Consider the following 16,281-nt stretch of genomic DNA (forward strand, 5'->3'; position numbering starts at 1 on the left):
TCTAGCTATAATCTAACTAGTGTTTAATACAATTTTAGCATAACCTCCCTGCCCTTATACTCTAGGGCTCAGCCAGTAAAGGAAATTATTCTGTATGCCTTTATGACTGCCATTTTAACCTGCTACCTTCAATGATCTGTAGTCATTTACTTGCTAGGTCCCTCTGTTCCTTTACATTATGCAGAATCCTACCATTTATTGTTTATTTTGTTCTCTTGTTTGTCCTCCCCAAATGTATTACCTCACACTTCTGATTGAGTTCAATTTGCCATTTTTCTGCCCATCTGTCCAGCCCATTGATTTCTTCCTGCCATGAACTGATTCTCACTATCAACGGTTAATTTCTGTGTCTTCTGCAAACCTCTTAATCACCTCCCCTACATTTTAATCTAAATCATTGATTTATATCACGAAAAGCAAGAGACCCAGCACTAAGCACTGTGGAACTCCACTGGAAACAGCTTTCCAGTCACATACCCCTTGCTTCCTGCCACTGAGCCAATTATGGATCCGACTTGACACTTTCCCCTGGATCCCATGGGCTTTCAATTTACTGATCAATTTGCTATGTGGGACCTTGCCAAAAGCCTTGCTAAAATCCATATAGACTTCATCAATCGCACCGCTCTCATCAACCCTCCTTGTTTCAATGAAGTTAGACATAACCTTCCAATAACAAATCCATGCTGACTCCCCTAGATTAATCTGTGCTTCTGAATGACAATTTATACCATGCCTTAATTTTTTTCCAATAATTTTCCCACCGCCAAGGTTACGTCTGTAATTACTTGGATTCAGATGAGAAACTTCCACCATTTGGTGGAATTCTGGCTTTTAAATAAAGGAATTCCACCTTTTAAATTTTTGCTCTGTCCTCCTCCAAAGCCAGGAGGAGAGAATCAGAAAGGCTGGAAAATCTTGGGCAGGCTCAGGGGAACTGCCACACTGCTGCTGGCCGCTTGAGGAGCCACAAGATTCAGCAGGCCTGGGGGTGGGAGGGAGCAATGGAGCTGAGTAGCCACCAGATTTGACAGGCTCAGAGAGCCTGTGTAGAGCAGCGGAGCCCGGGTTCAGCAAGCCTGGGCAATGGTGGATGGGTGGAAGCAGCAGAGCCTGGGTGCGGCAGGTCCAGTGTGGGGAGAAGCAGTAGACCTGGCTCTCTACAGAGTTCAATTGGCCCAGGAGGGGAGAGGGAGCAATGGAGCCGGTGCCTGATGCAGAAGTTTTTATTTCTCTGGAAGACATGGAAATTGGCTGCAGTGGATGTAAATGAAGATGTTTGAAAACTGGAAATTCCCAAAGTTAGTGAGGTAGATTCTGCACTGTGCATTATTTATTGATTTGTCAGGTCAGAAGAAAGTGAGATGTTTCAACTTGTGTGCTGAAAGGGAGAGTATAAAGGTTGATAACCTCTGATCTGCAGCAGAAAAAGACATTACAGAATTGCTTTCTGCATTAAAAAAGCTCACAAGACATAGGGCAGAATTTTCCGTCCGCCAGGCGGGAAGCCGATCCACGCCAGAGAAGTGGGCCCTGCCACCATTTTAAGTGGACGGCCCAATTAAGGCCTACCCAGCATGACGCCCGGTGGGAAGCGCTATGTGCTTCCTGTGCGGGCGGAGGGGTATTCCCCAAATGCCAGAGTGCGCTCTTTCACACATGCACATGAAAGAGCGCACATCTCCCTGAGGCCAAGTGCTGCCTCAGGGAGATCGCTGACAGTGTTCAAACATTGTTAATAAATTTCACTAAAAGTTTTTTAAACCCTCCATGAAACCCCATCTCGCCGGTGGATGAGGTTTCATGTTTTTTCTATTCCCCGCCGGGGCTCCTGGCCTACCCGCCAGCCTTAAGGTTGGACGGGCAGGTCCTTTAATTGTTTTAATTATCCTGTCAATGACCTCAATTGGCCATTGACAGGTCGGCAGGCGGACAGCTGAAGGTGCCCCCACCTTCCTGAAGATTTAAATGGGTATGATGACATCGGGGGTTCCCCTGACATCATCCCGCGTCATTTTGCGTGTCGGCGAGCAGGCCCCGCCCCCTGCTCACCGATGGCAAAATTCAGCCCATAATTATTTTTTCTTTATTCAGTGAGATGTTATACTGTAATTAGCTTTAAAATGTAAGATGTTGCAATACTTGTCCATTGCAAAAAAAGAAAACACTCAAGGTGTAATATCTTCCTTAACCAATACAATGGCAATATATTGAGAATCAAACATGTAGTTATTATAAAAAGTATTATTCATTAACCAAAGTACTTTTAGGAAATAGACTCAGAATAACCTTGTTTAGATTATTTAGTATTCTAAAATTAATTTGACAACTTGCCACTGCTGCTGGTTCAGACTGGTATGTTTTTTGTTTCTAACATGAGTTCTTCATTGAATCAAATCTGAATGAGAGTTCTCGCAAAATGGGATAAAACAGACATGTTAATTGACCTGCTTTGACACAGTACAACTAGGTTCCCAGGAGGATGCAGTGCCGCCTGAGCCTCAGAGGCGGTGGCGTAGTGGTATTGTTGTCAGATAAGTAATCCAGAGACCAGGGGACCCAGGTTCAAATCTGACCACGGCAGATGGTGAAATTCGAATTTAATGAAAATCTAGAATTATAAGTCTGATGATGACCATGAAGCCATTGTTACTAATGCCCCTTTAGGGAAAGAAATCTGCCGTCCTTACCAGATGTGGCTTTGTTGATCAACCAATGTTCACTCTCAAATTCCCTTGCAAGCCTCTAAAAGCATTGACCTAGGCACTGGAAATGACAACAGCAAACTTAGCCCTGTTGACCCTGCAAAGTCCTCCTTACTAAGGAGCTTGCTGAGGGAGCTGTCTCACAGGCTAGTCAAGCAACAGCCTGACATAGTCATACTTTTCAGATATTGTCCCAGACACCAATCTCACTATCCTTGGGTATGTCCTGTCCCACCTGCACAGTGGTATGAGGGAGTTGCCCTGCAAGTTCTCAACTTGGACCCCCTGAAGTCTCATGCCATCAGGTGAAACATGGGTAAGGAAACCTTCTGATTACCATGTACCCCCTCAGCTGATGAATCAGTGCTCCTCCATGTTGAACACCTCTTGGAGGGAACACTGAAGGTGATAAGGACACAAAATGTACTCTGGGTGGGGGACTTCAGTGTCCCAAGAGTGACTCAATAGCACTACAGACCAAGTTAGCTGAGTCCTGAAGGACATAGCTGCTAGACTGGGTCTTCAGCAGGTGGTGAGGGAACCAACAAGAGAGAAAAACATACTTGACCTCAATCCCATCAGCCAGCCTGCTGTAGATGCATCTGTCCCATCTTCACATTGAGGATACTGTCCATCGTGTTAAATGGGATAGATTTCAAACAGATCTAGCAACTCAAGTCTGGGCAACCATGAGGTGCTGTGGGCCATCAGCAGCAGCAGAATTGTACTCAACCACAATCTGTATATCTCTCTCTCACTCACCCCCCCCCCCCCCCCCGCCCCCCCTGCGCCCACCATTACCACCAAGCTAGGTGATCAACCCTGGCTCAATGAAGAGTGCAGGAGGGCATGCCAGGAGCAGCATAGTCTTACCTAAAACTGAGGTGTCAACCTGGTGAAGTTGCAACACAGGACTATTTGCCTGCCAAACAGCATAAGCAGTTAAGCAATAGACAGAGCTAAGCAATTCCACAGCCAATAGATGAGATCTAAGTTCTGCTGTCCTGCCACCTCCAGCCATGGATGGTGGGGGACAATTAAATAACTCACTGGAGGAGAGGCTCCACAAATATCCCCATCCTCAATGATGGGGGTGCCCAGCACATCAGTGAAAAACATAAGTGTGAAGCATTTGCAAGAATCTTCAGCCAGAAGTGCCGGATGGATGATCCATCTGAGCCTCCTCCAGAGGTCCTCGGCATCACAGATGCCAGTCTTCAGCCAATTTGATTCACTCCACGTGATATCAAGAAACGGCTGAAGGCACAGGATAGTTCAAAGTCTATGGTGTATTCTGGCTGAAAACTTGTGCTTCATAACTGGCTGCACCCCTAGCCAAGCTGTTCCAATACAACACTGGCATCTACCTGGCAATGTGGAAAATTGCCCAGGCATGCCCTGTAAACAAAAAGCAGGACAAATCCAGCCTGGCCAAATACTGCCCCATCTGTCTACTCCCAATCATCAGTAAAGTAATGAAAGGGGTCATCAACAATGCTATCAAGCGGCATTTTCTTAACAATGTTATCAAGCGGCACTTTCTTAACAATGCTTAGTTTGTGTTCCGCCAGGGCCAGTCAGCTCCTGACTTCATTACAGCCTTGGTTCAAACATGGACAAAAGAGCTGAACTCCAGAGTTAAGATGAGAGTGACTGCTCTCAAAACTAAGGCAGCATTTGACTGAGTGTGGTATCAATAAGCCCCAGCAAAACTGGAATCAGTGGGAACCAGGAGGGATCCAGCAGCGAGTAACTCACCTCTTGGTTCCCCAAAGCTTGTCCACCATCTACAAGGACTGGCCAGGAGTGTGATGGAATACTGTCCACTTGCCTGGATGAGTACAGCTCCAACAGCACTCGAGAAGCTTTACACCATCCAGGACAAAGCAACCCACTTGATTAGCACCCCATCCAAAAAAATTCGCTCCGTCCACCGCCGTGCATACCGGCATCAGTGTGTACCATCTACAAGATGCGCTGCACAAACTCACCAAGCCTCTTTAGACAGCACCTTCCAAACCCACTACCACTACCATCTAGAAGGATAAAGGGAGCAGACGCATGGGAACACCACCACTTACAGGTTCCCTTCCAAGCCACTCACCATCCTGACTTGGAAATATATTGCTGTTCCTTCACTGTTGCTGGGTCAGAATCCTGGAATTCCCTCCCAAACAGTACTGTAGGTATACCTACAGCACATGGACCACAGCAGTTCAAGAAGATAGCTCACCACCACCTTCTGAAGGACCATTAGGGATGGGCAATAAATGCTGGCCTAGCCAGCAATGCCCACATCCCAGGAATGCATTTTTTAAAAGTTGATTATAGTGAATCGGTGCCAGTTTTCAGTTCTGGTGGCCTGGCCTTAAAGTGACTTGTGGGGCCCTAGAGCAGCTTGCTGTTGCTGAAAGGCTGTTGGAAGGGCCAGGCTGCTGAGTGAGTGAGTTGGGGGGAGGGTGGTATGGGAAGAGGGGCATGTGTGTGGTGGGGGGAGAAGTTCTGATTGCAATGTGTTTGGGTGGGTGGAGGGAAAAGGGGCTTGACTGAGTCTTCTATCACTAGTAAATATGGAGACCTTGGCTTTTGTGGCTGTCTTCACCATAGAACAAACAAGTGAAATTGACAGGAACCTGGGAACTAAAAAGAGTGAGGAAATTAAGCAAATTTTTATCAGCATAGAAAAAGGATTGGAGAAACTTAAGGGACTAAAATCCAACAAATCCCCGAGACCTACACCCTAGGATTCTAAAAGAGATAGCTGAGATAGTGGATGCGCTGGCTATGATTTTGCAAAATTCCTTGGATTTGGGAACTGTCTCATCAGATTGGAAGTTGACAAATATTACATCACTTTTCAAGAAATGAGGGAGAGAGAAACAGTGAACTGCAGGACAGTTTTTGGGAAGAATCATGGAATCTATTAATAAGGAAGTCTTAACAATGCAGTTAGAAAAGCATAGTACGATTAGAACAAGTCAACATGGTTTTACTAAAGGGAAATCCTGTTTGACAAATTTATTAGAGTTTTTTGAGGATGTAACTGCTAGGGTAGATAAAGGGGAACTGGTAGATGTAGTATATCTGAAATTCCAAAAGGCATTCAGTAAGGTGTCACTCAAAAGTTTTATAGGCAAAATAAGAGTTCATGGAGATGAGGGTAATAGATTAGCATGGATAGAAAATTGGTTAATGGACAGGAAGCATAGAGTGGGCATAAACAGATCATTTTTAAATTGGCAGGCAGTGAGTAGTAAGTGCTGCAAAGATCAGTACTGGGGCCTCAGCTATTTAAAATCCATATTAATGACTTAGATGAAGAGACAGAGAGTAATGTTTCTTAAGTTTGCTGATGATACAGAGTTAGGTGGGAAGGTAAACTGTGGGGAGGACATACAGAGGCTGCAAAGAGATATGGACAGGTTAAATAAGCGGACAACAAGATAGCAGATGAAGTATAATGTAGGGAAGTGTGAAGTTACTCACTTTGGTCATAAGGATGGAAAAGCAGAATATTTTTTAAAAGGTGAGAAACCTGTATGTGTTGAAAGAACGTAAGAAATAGGAGCAGGAGTAAACCATTTAGCCCCTCAAGCCTGCCTAGCCATTCAATAACTTTATGGCTGACCTGCCCCAGGCCTCAGCTCCACTTTCGCGCCAGCTCCTCATAACCCTGAACTCCCCATTACTTCAAAAGTCTATCTACCTCCTCTTTAAACAGTTTCAGTGATCTATCCTCCACAACTCTCTGGGGTAGGGAATTCCAGATATTCACTACCTTCTGAGAGAAGAAATTCCTTCGCCTCTCAGTTTTAAATGAGTGCCCCCTTATTCTGTAACTATTTGAGATTCCCCCACTAGTGGAAACATCTTCTCAACATTTACCCTGTCAAACCCCCTCAGAATCTTGTATGTTTCAGTAAGATCACCCCTTATTCTTCTAAACTTTAATGAATAAAGGCCTAACCTCTTTAGCCGTTCTTGATAAATCAACCCCTTCATCCCAGGAATCAGCCAAGTGAATCGCTTTTGAACAGCCTCCAATGCCAGTATATCCTTTCTTAAATACAGGACCAAAACTGTACACAGTACTCCAAATGCAGCCTCACCAACACCCTGTACAGTTGTAACAAGACTTACCTATTTTTAAATTCCAACCCCCTAGCAATATAGGCCAAAATTCCATTTGCCTTCTTAATTACTTGCTGCACCTGCATGCTAACTTTTTGTGTTTCATGCACAAGAACACCCAGGTCTCTGTGTGCTGCACTTTTTTGAAGTCTCTCTCCATTTAAATAATAGTCTGCTTTTTGATTTTTCCTACCAAAGTGCATGACCTCACACTTTGCTACATTAAACTCCATTTGCCAAGCCTTTGCCCATTCACTCAATCTGTCAATATTTCCTTGTAGATTTCTTCTGTCCTCATCACAGCATGCCCTCCCACCTATTTTTGTATTGTGAGCAAATTTGGAAACATTACATTCTGCCCCCTCCTCCAAGTCATTAATACAGATAGTGAGTAATTGAGGCCTTTGGACTGATCCTTGTGGCACTCCACTAGTTATGTCTTTCCAATCTGAAAAAGGCCCATTAATCTCACTCTTTGTCATGTGTGCGTTAACCAATCCTCAATCCATGCTAATACATTACCCCCATACCGTGAGCTCATATTTTGTGCAATAACCTTTTACGTGGCACCTTATTGAATGCCTTCTGGAAATCAAAATACACTACATCTACCGTAATATAAAAGCAAAATTCTGCGGATGCTAGAAATTTGGAACAAAAACAGAAAATGCTGGAAAAACTCAGCAGGTCTAACAGCATCTTTGGAGAGAGAAACAGAGTTGACATTTCAAATCCATATGACCCTTCTTCCGAGCTAAAGAGAAGCAGAAATATGATTAAATTTATACTGTTTAAGGGAGGCAGAGCAGGTGATGTTGGATAGAAGGCCAGCGATAGGTGGGGGCAAAGGAGAGATTGACAAAGGTATCATGAACAGAAGGACAAAGGGAGTGTTAATGGTAATGGTAAGGGCTAAAAAAGGTGCTGACAGTGGCAAAAGTAAAAAAGCAGAATGTGATAATGGGAGAACAAGGGTAAGCACTCTGAAAAGAACACTACATCTACCTTTATCAACTTTGCTTGTTACATCCTCAAAGAATTCTAGCAAATTTGTCAAACATGATTTCCCTTTCACAAAAGCATGTTGACTCTGTTTGATTGCGTTAAGCGTCTTTAAATGTCCTGCTATTTCTTCCTTAATAATAAACTCTAGCATTTTCCCAACAACAGATGTTGGGCTGACTAGCCTATGGTTTCCTGCTTTCTGTCTCCCTCCCTTCTTGAACAGGGGCATCACATTAGCAGTTTTCCAATCCGCTGGGACCCTCCCAGAATCCAGTGAATTCTGGAATATTTCGACCAATGCCTCCACTATCTTTGCAGCCATTTCCTTTAAAACCCTTGGATGCAGGCTATCAGGTCCTGGTGACTTGTCCACCTTTAGTCCTATTATTTTATCAAATACTTTCTCCTTCGTGATAGAGATTTACAAGATCTTTCCTCCCATGAGCTCCTTGCTTATCTGATATCTTTGGGATGTTTATAGTGTCCTCCACCATGAAGAGCAATGCAAAATATTGGTTTAACTTATCTGCCATTTCCCTGTTCCCCATTATCAATTCTTCAGTCACATCCTCCAAGGGTCCCACGCTTACTTTAGCTACTCTCCTTTTTATACACCCGTAGAAGCTCTTGCTGTTTGTTTTTATATTTCTTGCCAATTTACTTTCATAATCAATTTTCTCCCTTTTTATTAGCTTTTTAGTCATCTGCTGCTGGTTCCTAAAAACTTCCCAATCCTCTGGCCTACCAGTGGTTTTTGCTGCTTTGTATGCCTTAGTTTTTGATTGGGTACACTCCTTGAACAACCTTTGTTAACCACAGTTGGTTCATCCTTCTCATTGAGTCCTTCTTTTTGACCGGGTTAAACTTTTGGGGCAGAATTTTGTCCTTGATGGGCAGGCGGGCCCCACTGGCTGGGTGGTGGGCGGGCCCCCGATCGCCGCCGCCAAAACAGGCCCCGTCTCCATTTTGAGTGGGCGGGCCGATTAAAGCACGCCCAGCAGGCTGCACGACGGGAAGCACTATATGCTTCCTGTGAGGGCGGAGAGGGATTCTTTTTGAACACCTGGCTGCTCTCATGCTCTTTTTGAACTCCTGGCTTCTCTCACGCTCTTTCTGAATTCCCAGCTTCCCTCGTGCTCGTTTTGAACTCCCAGCTTCTCTCGCGCTCTTTCTCAGCTCCTGGTTCCTCTTGCACTCTTTTTCTGAGACTTGGGTGTACAAGGAACACAGATAGTTAGCATGCAAGTACAGCAAGCAATTAGGAAGGCAAATTACATATTGGCCTTTATTGCAAGGGCATAGGAATAAAGTAGTCCCCCTACAGTTGTACAGGATTATGGTGAGACCACATCTGGAGTACTGTGCGCAGTTTTGGTCTCCCACACTGAAGAAAGGACATACATGCATTGGAGGCGGTACAGCGAAGGTTCTCTGAATTGATCCCTGAGATGAGGAGGTTGTCCTATGACGAGAGGCTGAGTAACTTGGGCCTATGTTCTCTGGAGCATGGAAGAATGAGAGGTGATCTCGTTGAAACCTACAAGTTTTTGAGATTGTTTATGCTGGTCAGTGAATCAAAAATATGGGGGCGCAGTCTCAGGATAAGGGGCCGATAATTTAGGATTGAGGTGAGGAACTACTTCACTCAGAGGGTGGTGAATCTCTACCCCAGTGTGATGTGGATGCTCCATTGTTGTATCCATTTAAGGCTGGGATAGACAGATTTTTGGTCTTTCAGGGAATCAAGGGACATGAGCAAGCAGGAAAGTGGAGTTGAATCTCAAGATCAGCCATGATGATATTGAATGGCGAAGCTGGTTCGACAGGCCACGTAATACTCCTGCTCCTATTTCTCTTATTCTTGTAGCTGAAACCTACATGGGTATGTAAAATAATAAAATGTTTATAAAATACTTTAAAAACATGTATTTTCATATTTAGATCATGTTTTTATATGTTGACCTATAATATGCAAAATTTAACGATCATATACTGAATCTAATTATACTATTTTATTGCTGATTTGTTTTTGCCGGCATCTGGGAGTCATGTTAATTTTCAAGATTTTTATATATTTGTTCATGGGATGTGGGCATCACTGGCAAGGCCAGCTCTTGTTGCTCATCCCTAATTGCCATTGAGAAGGTGCTAGTGAGTTAAAATGGGGTCACATTGGAAAACAGTTCACAAAGCACAGTTGTAATCCATAGCTTTGCTTCCCGTGTATTTAATCCAGTAAGATCATTTTCTGTTCTTAGTATGGACTTCATCTGTATTACATGCTGAAATGCTGAGGTCCCTTTGATGATTTTATACAAATGCATTGGTCCACAGTCTTGACAGTAATGGAATGTAAACAAAGGGAAAACTAATTGTTCTACCCATTTGAAGTCTAATAATTTCACCTATTTGAAGTGGCCTAGAAGTATTTGTATTCACTAGAGATCATTAAAAGTGCTATAATTACACAATTCCTGTTGCAAAAGATTTTCAGATCTTTTCGTCTCCAGCCACTGATTTCTAGACCTTTTTGTCTTTGACCACACTCATCCCTGCTTGGACTATCCTGACCTTTTTAAAACAATGGGTACAAAGTTACCGATCACCCAGTGCCATTCATAATTTTAAAGACTGCTTTCAGGTCTCATCTTTGTCTTCTATTTTACAGAGTAGAGTCTGAGCCTGCTCAGTCTATCTGGATAATTGCCTCCCTGCAATTATCCTTGTATTTTCCACAGTTCTTTAATATCCCCTTTGAAGTACAGAGAGCAGATCTGCTGCCCAGCATGCTAAAGGGTAGAAATTGCATCAATTTTTCAAGCATTAAAATGAACACAGAGCACATCAGTTTAGCATTGGGATGCCTAATCTGCTCAGTTATCTGTGCCACTGCCAGGTTTGGGAGCTTGTCAACTAAATATAAGTTTTTACAATTTTGTTTTTTTAAAATTCCTTACTGTGAAGTGAGTCCCGAGAACTCTGAGTACTCCCCAAATGTCACAACAGTCATGATAGCTCCTTAGCCCGCAGATTCCAACCCCTCCTCTTGACACTTAACTAAGCGCAGCTATTAAAAGAATCAGGCAGCCCAAAATTTATTTCTTCTATGACCAGCGTCAGTTATTCAGATGCAGCCCAAGGACTTCTTTCAATCCTAGGCCTCTTGCCTCTCTGAACAAGTACAGTCTAATTTTTAATCAAGTGTGATCTAACCAAGGCTCAAAAAGTAGCATTATCCCCCTGTTTTTCTTCTAAAAAGTAACTAGAACGTATTTTTTTGCATTGTATATGGCTTTAGCAACCACGTTTATTTTAGCAATATATATGTATACATATGTCCAAATTCCCAGACCTCTTTGCTCCTCTACTTCACTTAATTCCTTACCTTCTAAGGAATAAGTGCCCTACTTATACCTCTTCACAAAATTAACCATCTCACATTTTCCTATGTTGATTTGCATTTGGCATGTATCTATCTCTTCATGCTGCAAGCCTGTTTATGCATTGCAGTATTTTGGTGTAGTACTCCACAATTTACTAGCCACAACAAACACCCCATCCCCTCCACTCCCCCTCCCCTCCCAATTTGGTATCATCTGTAAGGTTAATAGCACTCTTGCTTCTGAGTCAGAAGGTTGTGGATCCTAGTCCCACAACGAGATTTGAGCACGTAATACCGTACTGAGGGAGTGCTGTACTGTCAGAGGTGCCGTCTTTCTGGTGAGATATTAAACCGAGGCCCTCTCAAGTAGACATAAAAGATCCCATGGCACTCTTTTGAAGAAGAGCAGGGGAATTATTCCCAGTGGCCTAAGCAATATTTAGCCCTCACCCAACATCACAAAAACCAATTAGTTGGTATTATCACCTTGTTGTTTGTGGGTGCTTGCTGTATGCATATTAGCTGGCATGTTTCCCATAGTACAACAGTGACTATATTTTAGTACTTAATTGGCTTTAAAGCGGTTTGGAGCAACCTGTGGTCATGAAAGGAGCTTTATAGGTGCAAGTCTTTGTTTAAATGTGACTAGCATTTTAATAATTCACGCCAACTATGCTTTAGTACCTTTCCTATCACTGATGTTAAACTCACTGGTTCCCTGGGCTAGTTCTCACTCTCTGTTTGAGGATAGTAATTGTATTTGCATTTAGCCAGTTATGGCATCCTTCTCTGCTCTGTGATTTTATTTGACCCATAGTGCCAGTGTGGCTTCCTGAAAGAACTATCCAATTAGATTCACCTCCCCCACTCTTTCTCCATAGCTCAGCAATTTTTTCCTTTTTAAAAATATATCTAATTCCTTTTTGAAAGTTACTCTTGAATCAGGTTCTACTGCTTTTTCCGTCATTGCATTGTTGATCATAATGCATGGAGTAAAACAAAACTTCATCTCCCACCTGGATTTTTTGCTAATGCTCTTAAACCTATGTCCTCTGGCTCCTGACCCTCCTGGCAATGGAAACCTTTCTCCTTGTACTGTATATTCTATCAAAACCCCTCATAATTTTAAAGACTTCTTTTAGCCCTTAACCCTCTTTGATCTAAGGAGAACAACTTTAGCTTTGCCAGTCTCTCCACATAATCAAATTGCTGCATCCGAATTACCATTATAATAAATTTTCTCTGCATTCTCTCAAGACCTTGACATCCTTTCTAAAGTGTGGTTCCCAGAAATGGACACATGACTCCACTTGCAGTCTAACCAGTGATTTATAAAAGTTTACCACATTTTCTTGCTTATTTATTCTATGCTTTTTATGGGAACCATCTAATGCTTACATTTAACCCAACTCCCCTCATTAGAATAAGGAAAATATGGTTGCCCCAGTTTCTTCTTTAATGTCTAGATTTTACATGTACTGTGTTGATAAAAAGTGTTCTGATTCATTATGTCGAGTAATTTACAGGCACTTGTACAAGTACAAGGCTGGGACTAATTAGATAGCTGTTCTGAAGAGCCAGCACAAACCAAATGGGCCAAACGGTCTCCTATTATGAATTGTATGATTCTGTTATATTAACCCTTGATGCAGAAGTGGTAAACAGACAATGACATCCCTTTATGGCACTCTGATTCATTGTGTTTGTAATTTGTAGGTGCCTGTTGTAGCAATCCTTGCCTCAGGGGGTGGAATACGAGCAATGACATCCCTTTATGGTGTTCTGCTAGGCCTGCAGCAGTTACACATCTTGGACTGCATAACCTACATATTCGGAGTGTCAGGATCGACCTGGTGAGTATGTGGCTGAGTTGAATTGATATTGTATTTCTGATAAATAGTTTGCATAATTTTTGTGCCCACCAACATGAAGGGTATTTGTTCAGGAAACGAAGTTTGTAAAGCTAAGCCCTGATATTAATGGGGAGGATGCGAGCCAGGGAATAATTAGCTGAAGAACTTGGTATGGCCAGGGATGCAGAGACCCTGCCGATCTCCATGGCAGGGCCTCATATAATAAAATGCTGAAGTTTTCTGCCTAACAGCCTGACCAGACCGACAGCCTGACCAGACCATGAAGGACTGTGTGCCTGGACCGGGTGGGATCATGTGCCTGGACTGGGTGGGACGGTCTTTGGACCAGGTGAGTCCCTGACCTGGGTCGAATGGTCAGCTGTAGTTTTTTAAACTCATGTAATATACGGTCATTTCAGATGAAGTGTTAGCAACCTTCCCTATGGAAAATTACCCAATGGGGATGGAGCAGGAGAGAATGTTGACTGGAAGGTGTGGGATGTATGAATAAATACCCTGATGTGGAGTAGTAATCACCAATGAAACTAGCAGCTGATTGGATGTCAACATGTTCCCAAGGCTGGGGATAGTTTACACACCATCAACCTGAATAATTTCTTGGTAAGTATCACAGTAAGTCACCGACAATAACCCTTTAGCAATTACCGTGAATGTCTTACCTCGTAATATGTTAACCTCACAAACAACACTTTGTCAGAAAACATTTTTAAACAAATGTAATTTTTCACCAGGTGTATGTCTACGCTGTATCAGGATGCCAATTGGTCTGACAGTGATTTGAAAGGACCAATTGAGAAAGCCAAACATCAAGTGACCAAGAGCAAGACCAGTGCCCTGTCCAAGGATCGCTTGGGGTATTACATCAATGCTTTGGTAGAGAAGAATCGATCTGGGCACAATGTTTCAATTACAGATCTGTGGGGGCTCATCATTGAATCATTTCTCTTTGGAAAGGTATGCTGATGGATAAGCTTCTCTGTATAATCCCCCTTCGCTATATTGCTCCCTCCCTAACAGCAGTGTAATTGTACCTACATCACATGGACTGTAGTGGTTCAAGAATGCAGCTCACCACCTTGCCAAGGATTGTTAGAGATGAGCTATTAATGTTGGCCTTGCAAGCAATGCCTACATCCCAAGAACAAATATAAAAAACTATTAATCTATCAGTTCCCTCACCTCTGGTCATTCTGTGGTGGTGTAGTACCAAGGGCAGATCTTCTGCTCATTTCTCCATACCTCGCAATCCTGCACTTCCCTCTTGCATGTAACAACCACCCATTTTCAACTTCAATGAACAATATAGCTAGGGAGAGAATACATAAGGTGGTTTCCAGTTGCCTTCCTGGTAAGTGCTTAAAGGAAACATAAGTCCTTTATCTGCATTGTCCTCAGTTTGTAAGCAGCCATTGTCCCTCAAGGTTCTAGCTCTTCCGCCATCACCACCGAACATTCACTAGCCCTGCCGCTAGCCATGGCTCATAACCCTGAGATCATTCTGTACCGTATGAAAATGTACTGCTTTGATTTGGAATGAGATTGAAATTAAGCAGTGAAGTGGTTGCAACCAACACTGTTGTTGCCATTTAATCCGTTCTTGAATCCAAGCAGAAGATTTGCCTACATGATCTCACACTCATTGCTCAGTGACAAAGGGCAGACACATCTCTATAGAATTTTCCACGAGATCTTCACAGACACATTCCACCAGACCATTTCAGATCCTGGTAAACAATCAGTGGCCTCTTCCTAGTGAGGCTTAGGAAATTCTTCGTGAAATTAAACACCAAATTATTAAAGAAAGAAGTTACATTTACTTAGTTCCCTTTACAACCTCCGGTCATCTCAAAGTGCTTTACAGCCAGCTAAGTACTTTTGAAATACATGATCATATTGTCTTGGAGGAAACACACAGACAATTGGAACACAGCAAGTTACCACAAACAGAAATTACCTAAACAACCAGGGATCATTTGTTAAGTGTTGGTTGCAGAATAATTATATATCCTTCCATCCAAGAGGGCATATGGGACCTTGGTGTCCAGTTTCATCTGAAAAACATCACTTTTGACAGTGCTACAGTCCCTCAGTCAATAAATACTCAGTACTGATAGCTGCTTTCTTGCATGGATGGGTTTGTTTACACTACTTTTCCTGAGGTATTACTTTAAAACTTTGGAGATTACACACTTTAGAGGTTTCATGGCTTCGGAGATGTCATCTGTCTGATTTGCACTTTGGAGCTGTGTTCTATCAGATCAGCATGGGTACCTCTTATGCTGTGTTACATTGGACCTCAAATGAGGACCAAGATAATCAGCAGCAACAGCCATCTGCTCTCAGACCTGCGGCTCCACAGAGGAGAGGGAATCAGCAAAGAGTTGTGCATGTGGCAACAGGCAGAGGATAAGCTTCCTCGACTTGTCAAAACACCAGTGTCTCAGGGGGTTCAGGGTGTCGCATCAGATGCTGATGGGCATTTGGAGCCTGCTGAAACGAGACCTGTGGCCAACTGCACCTGGTGGCAATACTTTACCAATGGTTGTCAAAGCCATCACTTCCCTCAACCTTCTTTTTTTGCTTCTGCATTCTTCCAGGGATCTGCGAGAGACATTTGCAGAATCTTGCAGTTGGCAGCTGTCAAATGCGTAAGACAGTAACAGGTGGCTTGTATGTCAACTTTCCCTGCATTGACATCAACCTGGATAACTAATCGCTTGGGTTTCCGGTTCTATCTGGTGTCCCACAGGTGCAGGGTGTTAGTAGCTGCATGTTGGTCACCCAGGAGTACTCAACTGCATGGGCTTCCACTCCATCAATGTACAGTTGGTATCCAGCCATAAAAAGGTCTTTGTACAGGCCTGCACAAGATTCCTTGACAGCTGCCATGATGTTTTTGTCCTGAATCAGTCCACCTTCCCTAATCTCTTCACATCTCGAAGCAGCATTACCGCCTGGGAGCTCAAAGACAAAGGATACCTGCTTAAAACTTGACTGATGACACCTCTCAGAAACCTAAAGAAGGAAGCACAATCAATGCCATATGACCACCAGACATTCATCAAACAAACCATCGGCATGATGAAGTTGTGCCTGCAGGCGCCTGGACAGATCTGGAGGTGCCCTTTAGTATGCACCACGAAGGTCTGCAGAATGGTTGTGGTCAGTGTTCCTGCGAATTTTC

At 43.2% G+C, this 16,281-nt stretch overlaps 1 protein-coding gene across 1 annotated transcript in view; it reads left to right on the plus strand.

Moving 5' to 3' along the window:
• The window catches only part of LOC121292311 (cytosolic phospholipase A2 zeta-like), a 128,664-nt gene that overhangs the window by 78,385 nt on the left and 33,998 nt on the right, over positions 1-16,281 (plus strand). Inside the window, exons 11-12 of the mRNA XM_041214162.1 lie at positions 12,940-13,076; positions 13,829-14,051. Of these exons, the coding sequence (XP_041070096.1) occupies positions 12,940-13,076; positions 13,829-14,051 (360 nt within the window). The remainder of the gene's footprint in view (positions 1-12,939; positions 13,077-13,828; positions 14,052-16,281) is intronic.

Source organism: Carcharodon carcharias, chromosome 20 (assembly GCF_017639515.1).
Source record: "Carcharodon carcharias isolate sCarCar2 chromosome 20, sCarCar2.pri, whole genome shotgun sequence".
In the NCBI taxonomy this organism is placed as follows: domain Eukaryota; kingdom Metazoa; phylum Chordata; class Chondrichthyes; order Lamniformes; family Lamnidae; genus Carcharodon; species Carcharodon carcharias.